This window comes from Sinohyriopsis cumingii, chromosome 9, assembly GCF_028554795.1.
Source record: "Sinohyriopsis cumingii isolate HCF-2022 chromosome 9, ASM2855479v2, whole genome shotgun sequence".
NCBI lineage: Eukaryota > Metazoa > Mollusca > Bivalvia > Unionida > Unionidae > Sinohyriopsis > Sinohyriopsis cumingii.
The window spans coordinates 43550293-43576197 of record NC_142969.1 but is presented as its reverse complement, the minus strand read 5'-3'; the positions used below and the strand labels follow the sequence as shown (position 1 = coordinate 43576197).

Here is a 25905-nt window from a genome sequence, read left to right as displayed (position 1 = left end):
ATGTATCTTCTTTCATATACCCTCACCACACATATAAGTCAATGTGATCCATATTTCACGCTTCACTGAACTGGACACCTGTGTGCCTTGTAACATTTATACAAAGCCCATCATGGCCTATATTTCACATTTTGCGTTCGATAATATATTGTATACATCTCCTAGCCTACTTAGAAGACGTTTACAAGACAGTATGTGAGAGGAAGAGGAAATATTTAGTAAAAAGAAAACTTTAGTAAATATTAAGGACAATGCATTGTATGTTTGGATAGGTCACCATAGTTAGATTAAAAAGTATTACAAACGTGAAAGATTATGGGGGTTTGATCATTGGACTGCGTGCTGGTTTCTTTTCATGTGAGGTCTCGTCTGTTGTGGCTAACCAAGGTAAATATTCTGCATGAACCATGCTGGTGATAATGGGTATCATTCCAGTGTTACATAAAGCATTTCAGCTTCACACAGTAACACCTGGCATCAGGGCGGGGAGGACGGTGATAAGGAAATACATTTAAAGACAACTATTTAAGGAAACAAATCTCTCCTTTGAATCTCTGTAGTGTACCTCTAATTTAATATCACGGAAAAAGAATGTTCTTTTTATTGTAGTATGTATTTAAAACCCATAATGTTTGTATAGTTTAAACGCACGTCAACACAATGCTAGGTATATGGTGCGAGTAAAAGATAAATTTTCAAAAGGTGAAGATAAAATAGCAACAACAAATTACTGTAGTTTGGAAAAATATATTTCTCTACATAACATTAATCTGAATTTATTTCTGTACGATAATTATTTTTACAATGGCTACCGTAAAATACTAAATGATTTGTAATTTGACATAAAATGATTTAAAGCATCCTGGTATGAATAATTTCAGGTTTGTACAAATTATATAAATATGTCTTCAAATATGGACATCGATGTTAAATATAGAACAAGTTTCAAACAACTTGTCCAAAACCGCTAAAGGGAATTTGTGTAAAGAGAACAGAGATCATTCTGGTATTATGATCTTTCTGTTTTGTACAAAACATTGTGGAAGGCAATGAAATAGGGCCAAACCACTAAAAGTAAAAGGAACACACGTAAAAGCCTTCTTTTTTAAAACTGCTGAAAGAAGTTCACCCAAATGTTACTGACAATATGCTCACATAAATACCTTTCAATTTTATGCACACAGTATCGATCTACTATCAAATATGGATCTTGTCAGTAAAAGTTATAAAAGCTTTAAACAACCATAACAAATAACGTGTAATAATGGCTTATGACATAGCCAATAACACGTTATAACGGCTTACGGTTTAACAAACAGCGTGTAATAACAGCTAATGACATAACAAGTATGTGATAAAGGCTTATGGCATAACAGCAGAGCTGATTAAAATTTGATTAAGGTCCTTCTAATTTTGAATAAAGTTTATCACTTATCGAAAGAACGTGTTACTAAAAACAGAAACAAAACCTAAAAACGACTCCATCTCAAACACAGCTCAGAAGATTTTGGACAAAGTTGGATAAAAAGTAATCTGATAATTTACGCAAATTTATGCTAATCCTCTCTTCAATAGATTCATTTTTACTAAAAATGGAGAAAAAAATTAAACGATTCTTCCTTAATGGCCGCGGTCAGTTTATCGTAGAAAGTTTCCTAACCTGGGGCAAATCGGGCTTTCACAAAGATGCAAATACGCCATATTGTATGACATTACCAGAAACAACTGAAAAAAACATTAGATGTCAGAAACAAGTAGTCGATTTTTTGGGATTAAAAATATTTACCAGCCAAGTAAGCAATGGATTTATTTTTGTACATGACGATAATCAGCTACGGATATTCATCGCGATTTCTTAAGTGTGCAACTAAAAATAAAATATTTCGTGATTTGAAAATATTTAAATAATAGTAAATGATTTTTTTTATTTTAGAAAACCCAAACGCTTTACAGTTTTAGAATACATGGTTAAACTTAAGTCCGGATTATGCGAACCATATTATGTTATTTATGTCTTGTTATGCTATATTCTGGTTGAAAGTATTTTAGTAGAAATTATACGATGTACCAGCTGTATTAATTAAAACAAAGAAACACCAATAACGTTCAAATCAATATTATTATTGTACAATACAAAAAAGTCAAGAAACCTTAAGGATTATGTGTATCTATCATCGGAGTGACGCATGCGAAATCAGTACCATCTGTATAAAGCCTTGTTATCATTAAAAGCAATATAATTTGGTTGGATGAGATAAATGATCAAAATGGCTGATGTCTCTGATGTAGAAGACGGTATGTAACGTCTGAACTGAAAGAAAGATGCTCACAACGATTCTAGAACAGACGGAAATGGGGACCTCTGCTTCTCGACATGCATCGCCTAATTATATTTAAATCTTTGTTGTATCGAGTTCATGAATAATTCATTAAATGATTGGAATCATGTCATCAATTACCGCATTCATTGTTTTTATGTCTCCCTGGTCGCTAGATGTCGTTATATTAATTAAATAGTGTTCAGCGGAATATCAAAATATGAAAGGTTATATTGTCCCAAAGCGATTGAAATGATGGGAAGTGCCTTTCCGCGAGACACTACAAAATCGGTGCAATACAGAATTCGAACCCGCATGACTCTGGTTACGAGCTCCGCACGCTAACCACTAGTCAGTTACCAAAGTTCCATGATGGCGCTGAGACCATGGAATAATGTAGCCAGTCAAAGTTGTAGATTCATTAACACTTTGCTCTGGTGAATCCGTCATCTTTTTGAATAGTGAGGTAACCGTATTTTACTGTATAAAGAGCACCAAATTTGGTAAGATATATAATTAGCTATTCTCTAATGTATATGTAAACATATGGACATTGATGTCAATCAAGACCTTTCCGACCAGTATGTTCGTGATTAATGAGCATGTGTGCTCGCAGATTTCTCAAAATAGACAATTCGAACGTTGCCAATTTCATACATTTTGTGTTCTGTATAGACTGGTATAGTCAAAATGAACATATGGTTTAAAGTGAAAATGTTATGTTCAAGTATATTAAGTTATCAAAAACAAAAATTAATCCAATAACGGTTGATCGAGTTTATTTGGTTTTTGCCTTTGTTTGTTTGTTGGTGGGTTATGGGTTGTTTTTTTCTTTTCTTTTCTTTTTTTCTTTTCTTTTCCTGATTCTAACATTTGTAATGAAACGTTTAAGATAAGCTATCAAAAAAGAATTGTTTAATGTTTTAGATGCTTTGGTCGAAATGAATACATCTTCAACGCCTATAAGTGGGAAACCATCGGTTGTGACGCAGGTCGATGTTCCGTCTGGATCGTCCGTAACAACTTTTCCGATTAAGGTTCCTCCACTCAATCATCCGCTTGGTGACTCACATACAGGTGAGTAGAGTAATGACGGAAGTATCACAATTAACTAGGTGGGTATTGCAGTGTATATAAATGGAACATGAACTCGCTCTTCATGTTGGCTTATTTTTGTCGGTCCTAAGCAGAAAAGAGAATACAGCACATTAAGAGAATTTACGAGAACTTGAACATTGCCACTAGAAACATGCATATCTGACACCTTTATATATATATATATATATATATATATATATATATATATATATATATATATATATATATATATATATATATATATATATATATATATATATATATATATATATATATATATATATATATATACATACATACATACATATGTGTGTGTGTGTGTGTGTGTGTGTGTGTGTAGCAGAATGGGCGAACCCACCTCAGTAAATCCTAAATCCCTAGATTGCCATATGACATTCCAGCAAGTTCAGGAAGATATATTTACAGTAAGGACGGCACAGTACATATAGTAGCATATTGACAGTAAACCTTAATTCTAAGTACGGGACAATACACAAATCTTATCTAACTTAATTTTAAGGACAGCACAACATACACGGGAGCCATTCTCTACGTTCAATAGATTTTTGCACACTCTCCCCCGTAATCAACACCGGGAGTGTGCAAAAGAGGATCCGCCACGTGGTGACATGGTAGGAGGGTGTGTTTGTATATTGAAGATCGAGCATATAGGGAGGACCCCCAATTCTAGAACGGGTCGTATAATATATCAGGTAACCAATACTTGAAACTTCGAAAATAGCTTACGCGATGGGCGTGACTTGTTTGATGTTTGTATTTTTATGTTTTCTTAAATATAACCGCAGAAAATATAAATGATTACATCTACCTTCACTGACAGTCCTTGATAAAATCCTTCATAAAATTAAGGACGGAAATGTTATAAAACAACGGAGACAACTGTCAGCACTTCAAGTAGATACTAATGTTTGTACTTCCTTGAAATATAATGCCATTGTTGTAACACAGATTAGATTATCGCCATAGACCGCTCTCTTAAGACCGTAGTCATTTACTTCCGCGTTCAATATCGCCTTGTCAAATTAACATTACAGTAATAGGTGTTTTGCCAAATCCTTCGTTTTTCCAACTATAGCTGTGACTTTTAGGAATACCTGTCCCGGAGAGAAACCCCAGAAGAGAGAATTAACCACAAACAAATATTTGTTTACAAGTATTCTGAAATCTATCTCCTGGATAAAATCAAGAACAGAGTCAAGCAGACAACGATAACTCTATCAACCACGTTACATATCCGCCGCAGAGTTCTCTCCGTTGATTTTATCAAGGATCTTGTCCGTATCTAACACTATTGAACATAACAAAATGAAATTCATTGTTCATTCTTCTGTGATAACTTTGATTTGGTTATTTATCTGCTACATATTGAACCACGTGCGAGTTAATACCGATATACTTGCCAGCTGCATACATTGACTGAAATATTATTTCTTTGCCGGTAACATTATTTACATATTTAACTGCCTTCCTTGCAACTGTTTTACATCTCCCAGAATCCTCACGTGCAGAATTCTCGCTCTGTGTGATAGCTTGCAGGTTATTCAAAGAGTTATTGCGATTGTATCCGTCAATACGATCGATCAAAGACCATTTTTGATCACCCCGTGAAAAGTCTTGTATATAAACCTATGACAGAAATACCTCTTCCTCCCAACGTTGAATCTAAGATAACCAGTATTATCAACAGCATCAACTAGTTTTTTCCGCTGACAGTGTCTGATTACACCATTACGAGATCCTTCATAATTCTTGAGGATAGCATGTCTGCCAAATTATTTTTGCTCCATTTATATTTAATATTATTTGTCTAAATTATAATTTGTCTTTACAAATCTAGCTATATAATCTTCAAGGTTTCTTTTTATCAAGGGCAGAGTCTTTGACAACGTCAGGGTTGTTATTTATTTATTATAATATCGTTTTAGTTATCTATATTTTTACCACCACAACGCACACACATCTGCGTTTTTCTTCTAACTCCAACACCAAACCGTAAGCACGGTTTTGGACCAAAACTTCCTCTACGCACGCTTTGCAAATGTTGTTCGTAGAATTCATTTACACAAGATTTGTTACAGTGAGTTGCAGACCCTATCATCAACCACTTGTATTGGTTCTTTGTTTGAGTCATTCTATATATAACGATAACAGGAGAGATTTTTCACGATTCGAAACATTATAAAAAGGTGGAGCTCCAGTAAATATTGTTGATCAAAATGCGCACGCGTGGACTAGCGCAGTGACAATATTTTCACGAGATAGAACCGTACGGTTTTACCCTCAAGTCTGTGGGGGAAACTGGGTTGATTTTATTCACGAAATAAACAAAAACAATCCTGTATCAGGATGGCTATTTAAGAGTTCAGCAGATGAAAATGTGATCAATTTGTACGGCCTAACAGCGAAATATATCGTAAAGAATCTCTCTACGAAGAAATGAAAAATCTTGCGTAGAAATTTTCAACAGAAAATACTGAACAATTGTTGAATAATTATTTTACAGTTCCATCCGTTGCAGCTCACTTTGCAAGAGAAAAAGATTCGTGGAAGTCAATACGATTTGAATTTCTTGACGATGTGAAATTAAGTTGCTGTGAATACGGTCATGGCGGATTGTGGAATACCAAGTATGACCACAACGATGTTATCTCGGTTGATATGGTCGCGCGTTATCCGGGGAGTTTTCTTGGTTACAGAGAGTGTTCTGGATATTTTAAAAGATTTGGACACCCCACACACGAGATGAATAGACTATCAATAAACGGAACCCTACCCGATTTTGATCTAACTGGATTCGACACTATTGAGTCATTCGAGTTTGCTGAAGGTCTTCATCCGATCTGTTATGTTTGGTTTGGTAGGCACTTTTCAGAAAAAAATTGGACACCAATAGTACTGTTACGATATATGGTTGTTTGTAAAATACTAATATCCTTGATTGTAAGTGAGATAATTATATCATACCGTCCTCAGAAAGAAGTTTGGTTACCTCCGCCTGATGAAAATAAAATCGCAAAAGATCTTGGTAGAAGAATAATTGGTAAATTTACTCAAGGTGGAGCATATGATCATAAACGACATTATGCACGATTGATCATAGACGATGTTGAACTCGATTTTATAATTGCTGATGCAACGAAGAGAAATACATTTGTAAGTCGAGAAAACGCTTACTTGTCTAACGGAACACGATTAGGTACAATTGTTGGTTATATTGATGGCGAGTCTCATCAGTTTACTCATTTAAGATCCTCAGTGATTGCTTATGTTTCGATAAATTTATTATCTATGATAAACAGATTACCTACCAATGCAGTCAGAGTTGCAACGGATTCGTTTTATATTGAAAGAAAATATTCAGAATTACTGACTCAATTTACCGCTTATGATGCATCGTGGGGTGAATGGAGAATAAAACAAGAAATGTTATATAATTATTCTGAATCCGCAGATGTTGCGGTTAAAGATATTTATTATAAAAATAATCAGATATCAGAATCATCGTCTGCGGTATCCGTACATGATCCAGTATTCAGACACAAGACTTTTTATCTACACGGACCGGGATGTTCTGGAAAAACAACGCGAGTTATTGAATTATTTCGGCAGAGTTCAGATGATATGGTTGTTTTAACATCTGCACACAGACTCGCGAAAGAAATGAAACAACGAGGAGTGCGATCATGTACTTATCATAGTTTCTTCCGATGGAAGGGTGACACATGGACTCCTGACCGAATGGGCGAGAAATACATTCCAAGGATCATCATTTGAGATGAAGTATCCACAGTATCTAAAGATATATTAAAAATGTTTCTCGATTGGCTGTTATTAAAAAATACAGTTGTGATCATGTGCGGCGATCATGGTCAACCACCGCCATTTGTTGGGTTATCTCCACACGAATGGCTTAAGAATTTTGTACATTATTATGAAGAAGTAACTGATGATCATAGATCTCTTGATCCAGAATTAAGGGAGTTTAAGAAATTAATCAGACTACAACCGAATAAAATTCAGTGTGAAATAATACGTAAATTAATTTCAGAAACTTCTTTGAACGATTTTCTGCAAGTGTGGAGACCAAATGATTTGACAGTGGCAAGTAGAATGATCGTTCGTGATACACTTCAACAGCGGTTATTTCCGTTGCATAAAGAAAAATGTTCATATATACGTGTACCTTAATGTTATAGACCAGTTGATACACGACGACAGAATATCGAAGTTGAAATTCCCGGTTCAACGGGAAAACAGAATCTCGTATTAAATGATGTTGTCGTAGTTGATGCTAGTGTTGTTGAGGATGAGCTGAGCGCGGATAAGACTCCATGGACACTGGGATAGACAATGACAATTCATTCATCTCAGAGGCTAACCATCTCTGATACAGTTGTTTGGATCGTCGATGATCGTGTCGAGTGGGCAAGCTTAGTTTATCTCGCAGTGTCTCGAGTCAGAAGAATATCTCATCTGCGGAGATTTATCATAGACACTACAGAAACCAGCAATGATGTTATTGATAGTGATATAGTAAGAAAAAATTAGCTGGTTATAAACAATGTGATAACAAAAAAGAGACTCTGATCTCAATATTGAATTTGTCATAGCGCTGAGACAACAGCAGAATAATCATTGTGTAAGTTGTAATACAGTAATGCTGTTGAAATATTCAAATAATGATCCAAGACAATTTACCGTGGACAGAAAAGATAGTAGTCTTGGTCATACGCGCGAAAATGTGATGCTGACCTGTCTTGAGTGTAATCGACGTAATGGCGCTAGCTTACAAAATTGATCGCGGTGGTAATTGTGTGTCTTCAGGAATTACTTGTAATTGCTCGCACACAAATCCGCGTTGAGAAGCAGTTAAATCTAATATGTAGATTGCAGGTCTACCCGTGGATCTTACCACGCTGGAAATTGTATGCGTTGTAATACTCCAGATAGGATCAGTCGCTCATTTTTTTTCTACCTTCAAGTTCACCGGGTTCATATAAATATCTTACAGTAACATTACCCAATACTGGTTGTTTTGAAAAATCACGTCGTTGTACGGGTATATGTTTCTTTTTGTAATTGCATTAATGGGTTTCATAGAAGTTGTTGGAGTAATTTCATTATTCAATGCAGCTATTACACTTGGTAATCTCGCAACCCATTCGCAAGATCCCGTATCTTGAATTATTTACTTCGCATACTGATGTCCAAATAACCGCTCAGCAAGTGTTCGATTAAATCGTTCAACAATTGCCTGATCGCGATGAATTGCGACGTGTCCTCGTCGTATTTCAACGTTATGTTGCTTCATCAACGATGATACTACACCCTGAAATTAATTGCCAGGAGCAACCTGTAATAGCTGTGGCCATCGTAGACCACCACGTTGATAAATTCGTTCAAACGCTGAAGCTACTTCAGTTGCTGTTTTAGTTAACAGCGGCTCTGCTTATTTATACCTACTTGCAACGTCAACGACGGTTAAAGCGTATTTGTATGTTACACAAAGTTTTCCAATTTTAATAGTATCGTGTGGTAAAAACAAAATATCCGCCTAATGAACTTCATTTGGAACGCTGACATCAAAATGTGCATGCTGAATAATTTTAGGTGGTGGTAGATAATTTGCCATATTGCCTGTCGTGCTAACCATTTTTCAGCAGCAACACGTGTAACATTTGTTGCGTCGGCGAGTTTACTAATCGCTGCACTATCCTTCTAATATCCTTTTTGACTATAATAAATCGATTCCATTATAATAATAATAATCGGTTGATTAATTACCGGCTCCTAATGCTAGTTTACCTTTCATTGCAGATCTTACTAACCAATTAGATAATGATTCTTTGAAAGATTTAATTTTTATGGAATTTATGGCATGAATTAATTTTCAATCTGCGATAATCGCTGCTGAAGATCTTTACTTTTATAAGCTACATCATGAACGTGACACGCTTTATCAATAGCGTTTACTGGATAATCACCAGGCCTTGGCTGACCTTGTTTATCGAGTCTGATATCAAGTCTGATACCAGGATCGCAGTAATTATATCCTGGAAGGTGTTCTCCTGGGTATTTTCCCCATGGTGTTCCTGGTAACTTAGTTAATTGCACGGCAATATCATCTCCTTTTTTTCAGTCTTCCCCGTTGGTTTGTCAGTCGAAATAAACTTTATTTTTTTTTACCACATCGTTCACACTTACTCGTAAGTGATTGTCGTTTAATTTTCGTAGTTATAGTTGTTAGTCCACTTGTGGGGTACGCGCCATGCATTTCACACAATATAACTCCTTATTATTTATTATATTTCTACATCATGGATGTAATTGGTTTTTCAGCGACACGAAAGCAAGAACCGGTCAAGCATCAAATTCTGTCTGAATGATTATAATTGGACTATCCGGGTCTTGCAAAACACAACTGTTGCTTAATTTAATAATGAGGTGAATCAAATGGGATAAACTGTATTTAGTTACTCCGTCAGTTGATGATCAGAGATGTTACGAAGTACTTAAGGATTTTAATGAAAATGCAAGTTGTTAAACGAAGACGTTATTGAATTTATTACTGATATTAATGAAGTGCCATCCGTAGATGACCTTGATGGATTTATTAACAATTTAGTTGTATATGACGATGTAATGTTAGACAAACAGTCATATCCAGCTCGGATATTTTCTCGAGGCAGGCATAAAAACGCAGACGTGATTTATGTTACTCAGCGGTATACGCAAATACCTAAAGTGATCAGAGACAACTGTAATATTTTTGTTGCATTTAACGCAGTTGATACGTATACGTTGAGAAATATTCACCAGACTTGGTGTAGCGGTGATATGGATATAATTAAGTTTAGACATTTATTTAATCAGGCTGAGTCAACCCTGCATGGATTTATAACAATAAACTTACATGACCCCCGATCACGATATCGTATAGATCTTGATAAAAAAAATCTGCATGGCAGCAGCGAGTGCGACCACACCGTTGAGGTAACCCGTATAGACTTTTTTGCCCGGCCCTTTTAACGAGCCTTCCTTCTTGAAAGCTTTATTTTCAAAATGAAACCTTCCTCCATTAATGTAGCCCGTACAGACTTCTTTGCTCTGATTTCTTGAGGTGGGTTCGCCCCTTCTGTTGGTGTGTGTGTGTGTGTGTATATATATATATATATATATATATATATATATATATATATATATATATATATATATATATATATATATATATATATATATATATATATATATAAGAACTTTGAAATAACATTTTCTGATTTTATAAGGATAGTTTGCTTGCCATGGAAAATAGTATTATGTGTATCTTACAGCAACAGTAATATGTATGCCATAATTGTTATTGCTCTGTTTACAAATTCAGGTCTTTTTTAATTGTAATTTCAGAGCACTCTGGATTGACCTTGGGACCAGGGCAGATAGTTGGTATCGTTATTGGAATTCTTGGGACACTTGTCGTATTAAGTGTATGTATATATGTCTACACACAGGGTCGGGGTAGAGCATTTTACGTATTCCGCAAAGGAGGGTTTGCAAATGCTCTGTACGAAAAGGACAAGGATGATATATCGGTAGAAACGGATAGTGCCAGAGTAGGATATGATCAGTGACGAGGACAGTGCCAGTGTGGGAGCAGATCAGTGGCGACTAATGTGCCAGGGTAGTATATGATCAGTGACGTACAAATCTTAAAAGAGATGTAATATATGGAATCTGATCCAGGAAACTTTCATCAGGAACTGCGTGGATGAAGCCACCAGAAGGAATTTAATTAAACTTTAGTTTGACGCTGTCAGCATTATTTTTCCACTTCAACACCAATTTGGAATTTTGACGGAATAATGCCACTAATGTTATGTATCTTCATATGCATTACACATATTTGATAACGTAGTTCTTTTTAAATAGTTAATTTGAAACAAAAGGAGCCCAGCATTTAAGACCCATTTATGAACCCACATACCTGAAGAGAAACGGAAACTGCTACCGTCATCCCTTTTCTGTCCTTAGTTTTGATAATAGAAATAGCCTCATGACTACTTATTAGTTTTCCCATTGATCCCAACAGTAGCCTAATCATTCACCATCACCTTTTGTTGTTGGTGGGGTCGTTTTTTGTTGTTTCTTTAATATGTCACTGTTTGTATTAGTGTGGAGCATTTGTTTCACTCTTAACATTTTCGGTGCCTCTAACAAGAGTCATGTACAAAATAAAATGTGTACATTTCATGCAAACTGGACACTCGAGGAATTGAATGGAGTAGTTGATGGAGCAGTTTGAGACTTTATCACATGAGAAGTAATTAATATTAAATCACCCTGAAAATGTTTTTGTTATATAAAAATTATTCACTGTTTAGTACACTTCTGTAACATAACATGAATCATAAAAAGGTAATGGTAAATTAAAATCAGACCTATATTTAGGTACATGTACACATGATCAGAAGGACCGAAGAATATTGTAGATCATGTTTTGTTATGGTACAAGATCACGTATTTGATTTATATGTTCATGATATTATGGAATCGTCTGATCACTCACTGTTGGATCTTTTATTTTTAAATATTAAGTATGCATTTAAATATATTCTGAAAAGTACATGTGTCGTTTCTACTCGCTTATAAGTCCAATCCAAATTGCAAACAACACAAACAAGTATATATCATTGGATATTACGCTGCAGATCAGGTTCTAAGCTATTTTATCTTATTACTCCTAACAGACATTTTAGACCTAGATCTGCCGGAGCATTATAAGACTGGACATCTTGATCTGTGCAATTTGCAGTTGAACTCTGCTTATAAAAGCGTATATTTTTTTTGAAGTGGGTGGCATTTGGTTGATAAGTCGACCATTACGACAATAGTCTCAATATTGAGGCTCTAATCACTAATGTGTGTGTGTGTGTGTGTGTGTGTGTGTGTGTGTGTGTGTGTGTGCGATTTGTATTTTAGAGCAGATTTTTAAAAACAAATTAGCCGTATCGCTACGATGTCTGCATTGTGGCAGTTTATTGTGATGTCTAGATCTGGGGCATCATGCCGCAAACATGTAGCATCATGTCCCACCCAGTCACATTATCCTGAAACCAGGCTGACCAGTCCCAACACTAACATCTTAATGCTGAGCGCCAAGCGAGGCAGCTGTTAGTACCATTTTTATAAGTCTTTGGAATGACTCGGCCGGGGATCGAACCAAGACATCCTGCATCCGAGACGGATACTCTAACCACTAGGCCACCGGAGCGATTGCATGACTTTCAAACGCAATATTAGCTTGTTAATAGTTGGTAATATTTTGTGCAACGATAAATCTAATCAGAGATCATAATTATGTTGACTTACCTTCTTGATGCTGAGTGCCAACTGAGGCATCTGGTAGTACCATTTTGATAAGTCTTTTTTATGACTCGGCATGGGTTCGAACCCGCGACCTCCCGCATCCGAGGCGGACGCTCTAACACTTAGACTACCAGAGCGGTACTCAGTAAATTTAATTCACCTATTGGCACTCGGAGCCGTTAAAGAAACATTGCAGTAATAATTTACTTGTAAAGAGATACCTCATATATGGGAAAGAAGTACTTACACCTTTGATATCACAATCTTTAATATTTTTTTATAGTTAATGTTTTCCATCAAGTTGAGAAATGAACCTTATTAAACCAATTTTTAAACGAGGAAACAGACTCAACAAAAATTGCAAAAATTATTTGTCTGAATTTAATTTCCAGAGCTTTTAATCATAAATTATATATTAACGTCTAATAAATGGAGCGGTTTGGATGCTCATGATTTCAAGACGTGTATGGTAACTGTTGATGTTATCTTTATATATCCTTGTAAGAGGTACATATGCAAGAGTAAATGGTTTAATGCCATGTTTGTAGATTTCTTAAAATTATTTTCATGTGTCTATATAAATGGATTCAAAATTTTCTAAGAAGTATTACTTGTAAAAGAAGTATTCACTGCTTTCTGATCTATGTATAATGCAATCATGTCGTGCAGTATTCGTGATTATGATGCTTGATACGAATGAGTACTATCCACTGTAATGTTTTCCTTGTTTCCTGGAGTTACGTAGATGCATTTACAAGGTAGGAGAAATCACGTTATAAACCATGAAGTGATATCGCTTTTTTGTTGTAGTTATGGTTGTGGTTTTATTTTCAGAAACGATCAAATACTTCATTTCCACTTCTAATTAAATGGCCGAACAATACTTGTGGATTGAGGACTTACAGCAAATACAAATAAATAGAAATTATTGGGGTTTTATTTATTTATTTTTTTATTTTTTTGGGTCTAAAATAGCACTAAGGTGGAAAAGTCGTAGAAATTTTGTTGAAAGTTTCAATTATCTTTCTCTAGTTTATTTATATAAATGGAATGTTTCCCAACACACAAAAGCTTTCGCAGATAAAGAATAAAGCCATTAAACATTTTGAATTCACATTTGAGAAACATTTTACAAAGACTCCAAGAGAATGTATAGCCATAGATTTGAAAAACCATGCCTAATAAACAATGCTTCAACAATGAAGCAGCAAGAGATAATATTTTGTGACTGTTCATATTATATATTACATATAGTAGTCAATATTACCTTCTCAATATTTCTGATTTAAGCTATAAATTAGTTTCAAAGTCTAATTTCATAGATAATCGATCAAGTTCCCCATAAACAGAAGCATTTAACGATAACATACTTTACACCTGAAATGTAATTCAGAGACTTGTATTGTACGCCCCTTATTGAATTAGTATTATGAAATCCCCAATTAACACCTTGATTTAATTGATGCTTAAACCTTGATTCAGTTTTTTTTTAAGAACGTGTGTGTGTTTGTTTGTGTGTGTGTGTGTGTGTATGTGTGTGCGCGCGTGCGCGCCCGTGCGCGAAACAAACATGACAAAGTGCAGTGCAGATAATCAGATAAGCTGTTCAAACGCTCTCGAAATTACACAAAAAAATGGCTCCGCTGAACTCGAAGCACTTAGTCTGTTTTTTCTGGCTCGCTACCCTGGTGTTTGCCGTGTTTGGTTTGCCTCTGTAATTTTTCGGACACAAAATCTTATCTTGTGCTTTCGATTCTTATTGAACATAGAACAGAGCTGACAAAACTAATGATCTCATCTGAAAACTATAGATCTCATCTGAAAACTACGGATCTCATCTGAAAACAATGGATCTCATCTGAAAATTATGGATCTCATTTCATACAGGTAGATTTGGCGGAATGCATATAGAAGAAACCTTAGGATATATTTATGTTGTGATCAAACCGTGACTGAGGATGAATGTAGACCTTTTTTGGTTTGTAATTAATAGTATATATTAGGAAAATCCCTCACTGTTCTATATTATTGGAAACGTCTTTTTTGTGATAAAACATGTGGAGTTGAAGAATTTTACTAAGAAAGTATAGGTAAATTAGCAAAATAATTTATGTACCATTTAAAATGAGAAAGCATGCTATGCCATTTTTTTCCATCTTTAACTGGAAGTCTAGTTGGTAATTTATGAAATAAAAATTAATGGTTAATTATTAAATAACTGTTTAAATATTCTTCCATATTAACGATAGATGTACTAAATAACCATGTAATGGCTAAGACGTTGACACAAGAATCTGAGTTGAAGTCAAGCAAACCGAGTTGACAATGATTATTTTGAATAATTTGGTTTCCTTTGCCAATCTAGGCTTAATATCATATGATGGAATTAGATACCTTTGATGAGGTGAATATTAAATTATATGAACTTACAAACCTCATATTGACCAATGCAATATACACTACTTGGTTCGAAATCTCTCTCTCTCTCTCTCTCTCTCTCTCTCTCTCAGAAATAAATAAATAAATAAATCAATACATATATTGTTGAAAACTCTTATCTAAATAACCGGGTACTAGTTGGACAAATATTTACAAGGAATGGCACACGTATATAGGTTGTTGTTGTTGTAGGGTTTAACGCCATTTTTCAGCACTAGATAGGCTATACATGGCGGTCAGTATAACTGGTGGAGGAAGAACCCTGGAAAACCCAGGGAAGAACCACCGACCCACGTGAAGCTACTGGCAGGCTTTCCCACGTACCCACGCTAGCCGAGCCTTGGACTCGAACCCACGCAGACAGAGGTGAGATGGCAGTGATCCGGAACGGTGAGCGCTTTAGACCACGTATATAGGTAGTTGGACAGATATTTACAGGGAATGGCACACGTATATAGGTTCGGAATGCTTTCGAATTAATTTGTATTATTTAAGTTAAATTCTAATTTTCAACAAATAGCAACAGGAAAAGGCAACCGACTTTTAGAGGGAGACGAACATTCAATCGTCTGAAGTCCTTATCACTCCGACAATGATAAAGTATAAGTAAGTCAAAGAGATATAGGTATTGGCCCACATAGATGCAGTGATGTAAATATAAAGACTGGGCCAATCCATTCAGAATTTAAACAGGTACACTGTGTACATTCATGTATGCAGTACAAATACCTTTAAAATGACACATGCTACTCGTGAGCTGGGAGTGGTCCCGAATTGAGGACTGTGGTATGTTTTGTTTGCCATCATATTTTCATTTACTAACTTTATTGTTTCCTTTTCGACCGATCACAGTAAAAACCATACCCCGTCCCCCTTCCCTCCCCATCCCATGTCGGCTTGATACACCCATAACTTTTCATATAATTAGTTTTAGTTACAGGTAGACGAATAAAACATATGCCCTGAGAACTCTTAAAATGCAGGAGCTTCCCCCTGTGAACTTGTTTACGCTCCCTACCCACTACTCCCACCACCCGCCCCCTAAATTATAGTTGTGGATTATCCCCTGCATAGTCCTTATATTTTCCTAGCACGATGATCACTGGCTCAATCGCCAGTGTGAGAATTTTCGCTAATTATTATGAATTGGTAATCCTCCCTTACTGCTCCTCCTGCTTCTAAAAATAAACGCGCCTCCCCCACCGGTACCTACTTTTATACGTCATAACAAGATATGTAAATAATTAAAACGTTTTCAATAAAGATGTCACACAAAGACTCTGATATTTCAGAATCATTAGATAGTCTGTGAATTTACTTTCATGCGTCATAACAAAAAAATGAAATTGCCTTTAATCTTTCATAGTAATGAAACAAGTGTAAATTATATGTGATATGTCATTTGTTTCAAGATCTGACCCTTGCAAATATCTTCAATCTCATATTATGTCCCAGAGCTCAACTTATCTGCATATTATTAAATTTTTCCTCCAATTGAGATTAGCTTGCTTATTATATTTCGGAAAACATTGTAATTTTCGTCATAAATAGAAACTTTACAAAGGTTTAAATAGCTTTAAATTCAATGAAAGTCCTTATTCTTGAGGAAAATTCAAGATATTATGATTGTATCTTCGTTTATTCCTGTTGAATACTTAATAAATCATTCACTGATCCAAATTAGAAATAATAAACAGATTAAGAATTGTCAAGTGTTTATTTAAACTGGGGACAGATAATTAATGCAAACAACTGAAATGACGCATATTCACCTTGAGTTATTAAAAATGTGAATCTTGAAACCTCTGTCCAAAAAGTGGAACAAATAATAATAATAATAGTAATGATAATAATAATAATAACAACAACAACGAGAGTGTTTATTTGTATTACAGACCACTGGCCCATGATGCATATCCATACATCATGCGGTACAAGTAATGTTATAGTGCGCAACAAAAGAACATCGTATCCGTTGGAAGTGATATACATAAAAGTAATCATCGTTGCATATTTTTTTTTCATTGAGTGAGATACAAGTATATATTACACAGTAATCACACTAACGAATTTAAGGTGAACCCTAAAACCTGCATGGAGCATGTTTTGTGATATTGATCTAGAGTTTTGTAGCAGAAGTCGTTGACAAAACAGTTTATCATCTCAAAAATTAGAGAAACCGTAGTAATAATAATAATAATAATAATAATAATGTTATAGTAGTAGACATTTGAATTTTAAGACACCTATTAACATGATAAAGGTGTAAAAGATTTTTTTTATTAAATTGAAATAAAATAAAAAATATCACGATGTAAGCAAAATTGACCCCACCCTCAAGCTCAGCACTCAGGTAATGGATCGATATTGTAAGATAGGTGTGCATGTACAGACTACAAGCCATTCCCTAGGGTTAAAGTCTCTATTGTAAATAATGTATAATAATTATGCCACATGGCCAGCGCAAGAATGCACGGACAGGCAATGAGACATATGCCCCGATTTTCTTATAAAATCACCGGAATAACAAAATAAGGCAGTACAAGCATGTCTTTATTTACCTTGTACTCCCAGACGCATTTCAAGTGCTATCTGAAATGCAATAATGCGGGAGTATTTGTTTTGCTGATATCTACTCGCCTTTCGATCCGGTGATAAAGCTAATCTCGACAAGCTCGACACCGACTGATCCCGACTCGACGGTTCGGTAAACTACCAGCTACTGCGGTCGAACTTTGTCCTGGGACGAACATAGCATCAATACTTGTCATGTGGTCAGATATACTGTGATGACCATAGTGTGACAGAATGGGTCTCAGCATGGACGTAATGTCAGGCAGACTGTCTGTTCTATTCATCCACGTGTGTTTAATATCACTAGGTAAGATCATGATTTTCTTTGCTGTATGAAAAGATAACAGACTATGTACATTGAATTTCCCAGACAACCAAATAATTGCACATTTCTAGAATGACTCACCTGTAAAATCTGCGATTTTCATTTTGTGAGGTTTAACCCCATTTTTCAACACATGATAGGCTATATTTGATGGACAGTACATTTATAATTTGGCGAAGGAAGAATTCGGAAAACCCCAGAAAGAACCCAGGGCCGCCTACAGGATTACATTTTGTGACCCATTGACAATTTCTTAAGTAGGCCCCTACGAATTACAAATTGTGACGGCGGTGGGCCCCCTGACCGTCGTAGGCCCTCAGAATTTCGTCTTAATTGTCCTACCCTGTCCATGGTCCTGAGAAGAAGAAAAACCCACTGACAAGCTTTCTCACATACCCACGTGTATCGTGCCGACACTCAAGCAGTCGCAAACAGAGGTGAGATGGGTGAGTGATATATCTAGGCGAGCGCTTTAGACCACTCGGCCACCCGGGGACCCCTACTCATATGAGAACTAGAAGAGGAGAAAGGTGTAGTGCATACTAAATTTTCTCGTATGAGTAAAGTCAGATTTTATAAATTAACGAATGCTCATTCGTTGGACTACAATAACTAAATTCAGAAGGGAACTGTTGCTTTTGAAGAGAATACTTTTATTTATATTGTGTTCTTTGTAATGGAAATATAGCATGTGCATTAAGGTAAGATTTCTCTTTACAAAATCCACGTATTCCTTCTCTTGCAAACCCTTTTCGTCGTAAAGAATCCACGTATTCCTTCTTTTGCAAACCCTTTTCGTCGTAAAGATTCTGATGCATTGTCCAAAAGAAAAAGAAAAACTCGTATGAATGGATATTTTAAAGAGAGTTCAGGGCAAAAATGACTTGATAAAGATGTAGCCTAAATTTCTTGTCTTTATTGGCACTACTAGCATTGGGACCTTGGTGGAATAAGATCTATACATAAAATGACATGTGACATCATTAAATAAAAAAATATATAACCAGTTTAGAAATCAACGAATAAATGGGTGAAAATAGTTATATCAGAAACAAAGGATGTATTGTTACAAGCCATGGGTCTTTACTTGACCGAGCGGTTGTCAAACCCTAGCGCGATTCCCGCTAGAATTCATAAGTTTACCCCGAATTTCCAAAGACTTCTATACACCTTCTGTTGTAAATTAGAAAGTCCGAAGTGTCCATTCTAGACATTAAATTTTACTCATATCAATACAAGACCACAGATAAAACAACATGCCAAATATCTATTAACCGCACATATGTATGGTTTCTCTTCGTCAGGTTTCCGTACCGCCAGCCGTTCACGCCCTAGAAACTATACGAGTGTCCCCTAACACTGGGAACTATTTTAACTCCGCCACCTTAGGCCACTCAATGTATGCTTTCCATGCACATTTCGCCAATATAACTGCACCACATTTCCCACCATGGTGACATAAACGGTATCTGCCGAGTCCCTTCTTATTTATTCCTTTGTGTAATTTACCGGTTTCCTACCGTAAATACTGCCACTGCAGTCACACGACCAATGTACACCACTATACTTTAACATTGACTATCTTACTTACATGGACATTCATTCGGTTTTGGCCTGAATTCACTACTAGTGAACCATGGCATCGTGGAAACTCACTAACACTTAACTCCGTGACGTTTGCTCCTAGTAATTATGTCGGGCTAAGGATATTTCCATTGCGCCGAATTCCAATGATCACACAAATCTAAGAATTCCTTAAAAACGGGGCGCTATAACCAAATATGCATACTCCAACTTTATTACAGTATCTCTTTCCAGTTTCTCGAATTCCCGTTTGTGTTTACTTTTAGGTAAAAGAAAAATTAATCAATGGTCTTTGTTATATATACAATATATAATAACGGTTTACGGCATAACAAATAACGTGTAATAACGGTTTTTGACATAGCAAATAACGTGTAATAGCAGCTTATAGCATAACAAATCAAATGTAATGACGGCTTATGGCATAACAGATAAGGTGTAATAATTGCCTACGACACAGATAATAACATTAAGGTATCAGTAGACAAAGTCATATGATCCAGTGCAGTTCAGTGAATTTAAAAGTCACTTCGCATTACATTTTTGAGGTTTAGTGAATTAAATCTGTACTTTGTCATATAATAGATAGAATCTCAAAATTATTACTAATTTCCAATGAAATGTCTGCCACTCGATGTATAATTGATATCATTTTCTAACAAAGACTATCAATCGCTATATATTATTCAACTCTCGTAGCTTAAGGTACATTCGAAATTTGCACTCGTGTAAAATGGTTTCTTTATCTTCTTGGTCTTGATTTTCCTTTTCTTCGAGCGACTGATCTGTTCTGCTGAATAGTGATACCAATGTTGGGTCAGAGCGACTGAAATTATTTCCTGTTCATATTTGGAGGAATAAAATCAATGTTGACTTTTCAAGGCGTTAAGCTAACATTCTTGCAGACCCTTCCCTATGCCCGGGCACGTTACGTATCAGAGTAAATACATTGTAAACAAGCATCAGCATGTGTAAGATGGTTGAACCACGTCACATACATCAGGTTATCTTTTCAAGATCTTATCCCTGCAGATAACGAATAGTTTACCTTGTGTATATATGTAGAGGTCTCTATAAAGAACCAAAAACATAGCAGCGTAGAAAACGAGCATAGTCTGCTAAACACGTGGAAGCTACCTGTACAAAAGCAACTTAATCGTTTATTCAGGGATGTATTTACATTTCCAAAGAAAATAGCAGCCACATGTGAAAAATAAAGCTTATGAATTTTCCTCCAGGCACAGTCAGCTAAACACAGAAGGGAATTAAATCGCTAAGTCCTGACAAAACACAAACCGAAAACAAAACGTTTCCGCCTTGTGAAGTGTCAAAACTTTGGTTTGGTTTGGCGATACAAGTAGTATACGTTATGGCAGTTCTAGCTCAATATATTATTTTACACCAACACACAACTGAGTATTATTTTGCAAGCATTATTATGTACCAGCTCTGAAGACAGATTATACAGATGAAGCTTTATATGTATTGTTTAAAGTGTAAATAACGGAAGTTGTAGTGTATCTCACGGCATTGCAGGACACAGGGTCTGTAACATGTCTCATCCAGAGATGAAGCCGTTTCGATATAAATTGAGCACACATACTTCCTCTCGACAGCCCACCCAATTCATCGTACGAACAGCCATGAGCAGTAACTAGTAACAGTGCTGTAAGGAACACAGTTGTTAACTGGTTAAATTAACCTATGTCCATTATGATTCTTTTTATCCCCCTTCCTTCCGTCGAAAATTGTATATTGGTAAACACCAAAATAGGTTACAGTATTAAAGTGGCTTAAATTTGTTTTAATTGTGTCTCTACAGTGCTAATATCTTCTCCGTTATATGTCCATTACATGTTATGTAGTCAATTGTGAACTAATTCAAAATGGAATAATACGTTAGTGCCCTTTTTCCAGTATCCATGTTTGTTGCTGCACCGAACGATATCCTAAATAACCTTATTCAAAAGCATGCCATAGGCTACGTTAAGAGCAGATTTATGCGCTGCATAGTTAACCGAGTGAATTATATTTTTGTTTCACTAAATAGGTAAATGATTGCTAGGTTTGGGTTGGACAAATTCCGATCATCGTCCGTTGTAAGATACAGATAACATGACTTCATGTTGTTTCTGTGACTTAGTTTATTGTATATTGTATATTGCAAACGATGGAATATATCTTTCCTCCAGGGAAGATCACCTGAGGTGACAAACGTCGTTGAACTTGGACATATTTGACAACTGGATATTGCATGTTGAAGTCTTTATTAAGTTAAATTAATTGTACTTTATACCAAAGGCACAAAATATTTAAAACAGCAACACTACCTCATATCTGATAATAAATTGTGCCCCTCGCATGAACGGAAGGCACAATCTCTTTTGGGCTATTCGAATTTTTATAATTTCGTTCATGTACATTGGTGGCAGCATCTTTGATGTTGAAAAGTTTCGTGTTCTTCTTTAAACTTTAAACTTTGGATTTTTAATTCTTGTTAACGTTGTCCAAGTATTTATTTGTTCCTCAAAATTTCCTGGTTTAAGTATCTTGTTATTAGGGTTCATGCTACTGAGTTAAATATTATCATCACTGAATGTAACCTGTAAGTCTGCATCGTTCCTAAATCATTGTAACATGCATTGTTTGATATATGAAATCAACAAGACTTTCAAACCTAACTTATATGTCAGCAACATAGCCAGTTTTTACCATCCTTCTATAAAAAATATAAACTTATAAGCAAAACAATAAATATCATTGTTTGATACTGACACTGTTGCTATCGTCCTAAAATCACGAATATTTCGTCACTTATCTGAAAAATGTTGAATTTAACCTAATGTAGCTTTGTGTCACTACTTCTATTATGTCAAAATATTAATATTATATGCTGAAGTATCAATAATGGTTAGTAACTGTTTTAATATTAGTTTTGTCACTTATAAGAGTGGATTGGTGTGCATTTTCTTGCACTATACATGTGGGATTTTTATTGCAGTGTTATATTATAATAGAGGGTTGGTGTGATAGAACTTACACTGAACGATGATAGTCAAAATGTGTACTAGCTTCAGTTACTGTTTAAGGTCATTTGATACGTCATTTGCTATTTAACGTCATTTGATAAGGTCGTTTGCTATTTAACGTCATTTGATAAGGTCGTTTGCTGTTTAATATCATTCAATAAGGTCGTTTACTATTTGACATCATTTGATAAGGTAGTTTGCTATTTGACGTCATTCGATAAGGTTGTAGTAGTAGTAGGGTTTAACGCCAGTTTTCAGCACGCGATAGGCTATACATGGCGGCCAGTATTAATGGTGGAGGAAGAACCCAGGAAAACCCCGGAAAGAACCACCGACCCACGAGAAGCTACTGGCAAGCTTTCTCACATATCCACATTAGCCGAATCCGAGACTCGAACCCACGCAGACAGAGGTGAGATGGCAGTGATCCGTAACGTAGAGCGCTTTAGACCACTCGGCCACTCGGGGCCCCTCGATAAGGTCGTTTGCCATTTAACATCATTTGATAACGTCGTTTGCTAATTAACATCGTTTGGAAAGGTCATTACCTTTTTAATGTCATTTGAGAAGGCTATTGGCTATGTAACTTCAAATAATGTTGTTGTTGTTCTAGGGTTTAACGCCATTTTTCAGCACAAAATAGGCTATACATGGCGGCAAGCATAACTGGTGGAGGAAGAACCCTGGAAAACCCAGGGAAGAACCACCTACCCACGAGAAGCTACTGACAGGCACGTGCATACACACACACACACACACACACACACACACACACACACAAATACATACATACATACATACATACATACATACATACATTTGTAATCTCTGTTGAAGAGAAAATAAAGTCAGTCAGTCTATCAGTCATACATTCGTGCAAACATACATACATGCATACATACGTACATACATAAAAACTTTTACTTGTACCGAACTGGAGTGTGGGAATATTTGATATTTGGGTCCAATGAAGTTGTTTTATCTTCCATCGTCTACCCTGTAAATCAGACTGCAGAAAAATTCATTTCAATAATAAATCGCCAAAGCAATAAACAAAGAAGATGTCAATATGCACTCGTGGAAAGACATGTTCTGATTTGAACATGCTATATCATGACAAGCGACTCAAATTTGACTTAATTTAGCACGTTTTTATCGGTAATCGGCGTATGTACCCACCTATGTTACCGCATACTGATCACTTTCTAATTTATGTGAGATATGTTCTGTTTAACTGACGAAAACACGAAGTAGGGAGCATATTATTTCCCGCTGCGGTACGAGGAAATCATTACCGCAGTAAATATATGTGACCTGTAGGACTGGATAAAAATCCTTTGAATATATGTAGGATACGTTTATCCCCGACTGATATCTTGACTGAAGTTGTTTGATTACCTACATGAATATGTTGTTGTTGTTGTTGTTGTTCTAGTGTTTAACGCCATTTTTCAGTACAAGATACATGAATAAAAATCGGTCAAATTATCTGAGTTTTGGAAAGACTTCAGTTTTTTGATATTTCAAAACTTTTAAATATATCCATGAATTGCGAGGTGGGGGTCTAGCATTTATGAGTATTAATAATATCAGAGCAATTTTAGGTAAAGACCATATTTCGCTAAATTTCTAAAACCTTTACCTCAAATTAATATTTTATTTCACCTTGCTTATATGGATTATAATAAAGAAATAATAGATGGATATTATAAAACTACACTTGTGAGTCTATTTATTCTCGAACAGAGTTAAGGAATATAGAAATAGTATTCAATCATCAGATTTTCTTCAATCATGAATCAAAATAATTATTCAGAGAATAAAAGATCTAATGACTTGAATGTATTGTGAGTGTGTGAGTGTATGTGTGTGTGTATGTTTGCTGAGTATTACGAGAAAATCAAATGCTGCTAACCAAGAAAAATATTAGAAAATCTTAGTTTGAAAAAGAATATTTTAGAAGTTTAGTAAAAGCACGGCCCTAAAATTCATAAAACTTGATTTATTTCATTAGATCATTAAATGTTTAAAAAGCACAGTTGTCAGTTTTAAGATTTGCACAAATATTTCATCAGAGAGAAGTTGTGACAGCCTGACAGTTTCATCCGATCATTATCATAACTTTACTTCTATATAATCTTGAAAGCTTTTCGTGAATCCAGTCGAATGCTTGATTAAGTTTCATAAGCTCAGGGCCTGCTCAGAAATCAATAAGATAATTCAAGATACAAAATGGTCATTTTTCAGTAGGATTATAGGTTTAAAAATGAATAAACTTTTCGGTGAATCTATTGACATTTCGCTGAATCTATTGGCTTCACACAAATAATAACTGTAATGCGCTGTTACTAATGTGATTCGTGATTAAAAATTAGTTTCAGTATTACCAGCAATGCTTTGTGAAATACTTAATCCTTATTAGTAATGTCTGCTTAAACCGTGCTCAGTCAATCAATCACTGTAGATGTTTCCAATCAGTTATTAGTATGGCGTTAGCTGAGATAGTATACATTGTATATTTACATATGGTCGTTTTACCTTGACACTCGTGAAGTAGTTATTACGCCCTTCTTGATAGACTTATGGGTCACGTGTCATTACATGCATGTATATTGATACCGATAATTATAGATAGCAGCAGATTATATAAAAGCAGGCTTTTGATGTAGGTTTAGAGAGATGATAATGAGTACGCACTAACATCAAGAGAGGGATATCGTTTAAGTGTAACTCCTACTGCAAATGTTGCTAAATACCCGTTCATACTTTTTTTAGTTTTTTGTAGGCGTAACGCCATTTTCAAGCACATGAGAAACTAAATATGGTGGTTAGTATATCTAGTGTAGGATGAACTCGGGAAAACCCCCATGAAGATACCCTAAACCACGGGAAGCTACTGGCAAACTTTCTTAAATACCCGAATTGGCCAAGCCAAGGTGCGAACCCAGGCGGACAAAGGTGAGATGTCAATGATCTGTAAAGGCGGGCACCTTTGACCACTCAGCCAATCGAGCCTCTCTAATACATATTTAGATGTTCTCTTCTTTTTAAAATTCTAAACGTATCTCCTTACTTTATAAAACTGTAATCGATAAATTGATAAGAAGGAATGAAAGATAGAATAAAAGAAAGAAAAATAAGAGACTGATAGATG

The 25905-nt window shown here is 35.5% G+C and overlaps 2 protein-coding genes across 3 annotated transcripts in view; both read left to right on the top strand.

Moving 5' to 3' along the window:
• Positions 1-12057, top strand: part of LOC149791647 (lymphocyte antigen 75-like) — a 195995-nt gene extending 183938 nt beyond the window's left edge. For both annotated transcript variants that reach the window (XM_089970198.1, XM_089970197.1), the window contains exons 56-57: positions 3246-3395; positions 10842-12057. In XM_089970198.1, the coding sequence (XP_089826324.1) occupies positions 3246-3395; positions 10842-11065 (374 nt within the window). In that variant the 3' untranslated portion in view covers positions 11066-12057. The remainder of the gene's footprint in view (positions 1-3245; positions 3396-10841) is intronic.
• Positions 12058-17917: 5860 nt separating this feature from the next.
• LOC149791646 (macrophage mannose receptor 1-like) overlaps positions 17918-25905 on the top strand; it is a 114807-nt gene continuing 106819 nt past the window's right edge. Inside the window, exon 1 of the mRNA XM_089970199.1 lies at positions 17918-18120. Within this exon, the coding sequence (XP_089826325.1) occupies positions 18048-18120 (73 nt within the window). The 5' untranslated portion in view covers positions 17918-18047. The remainder of the gene's footprint in view (positions 18121-25905) is intronic.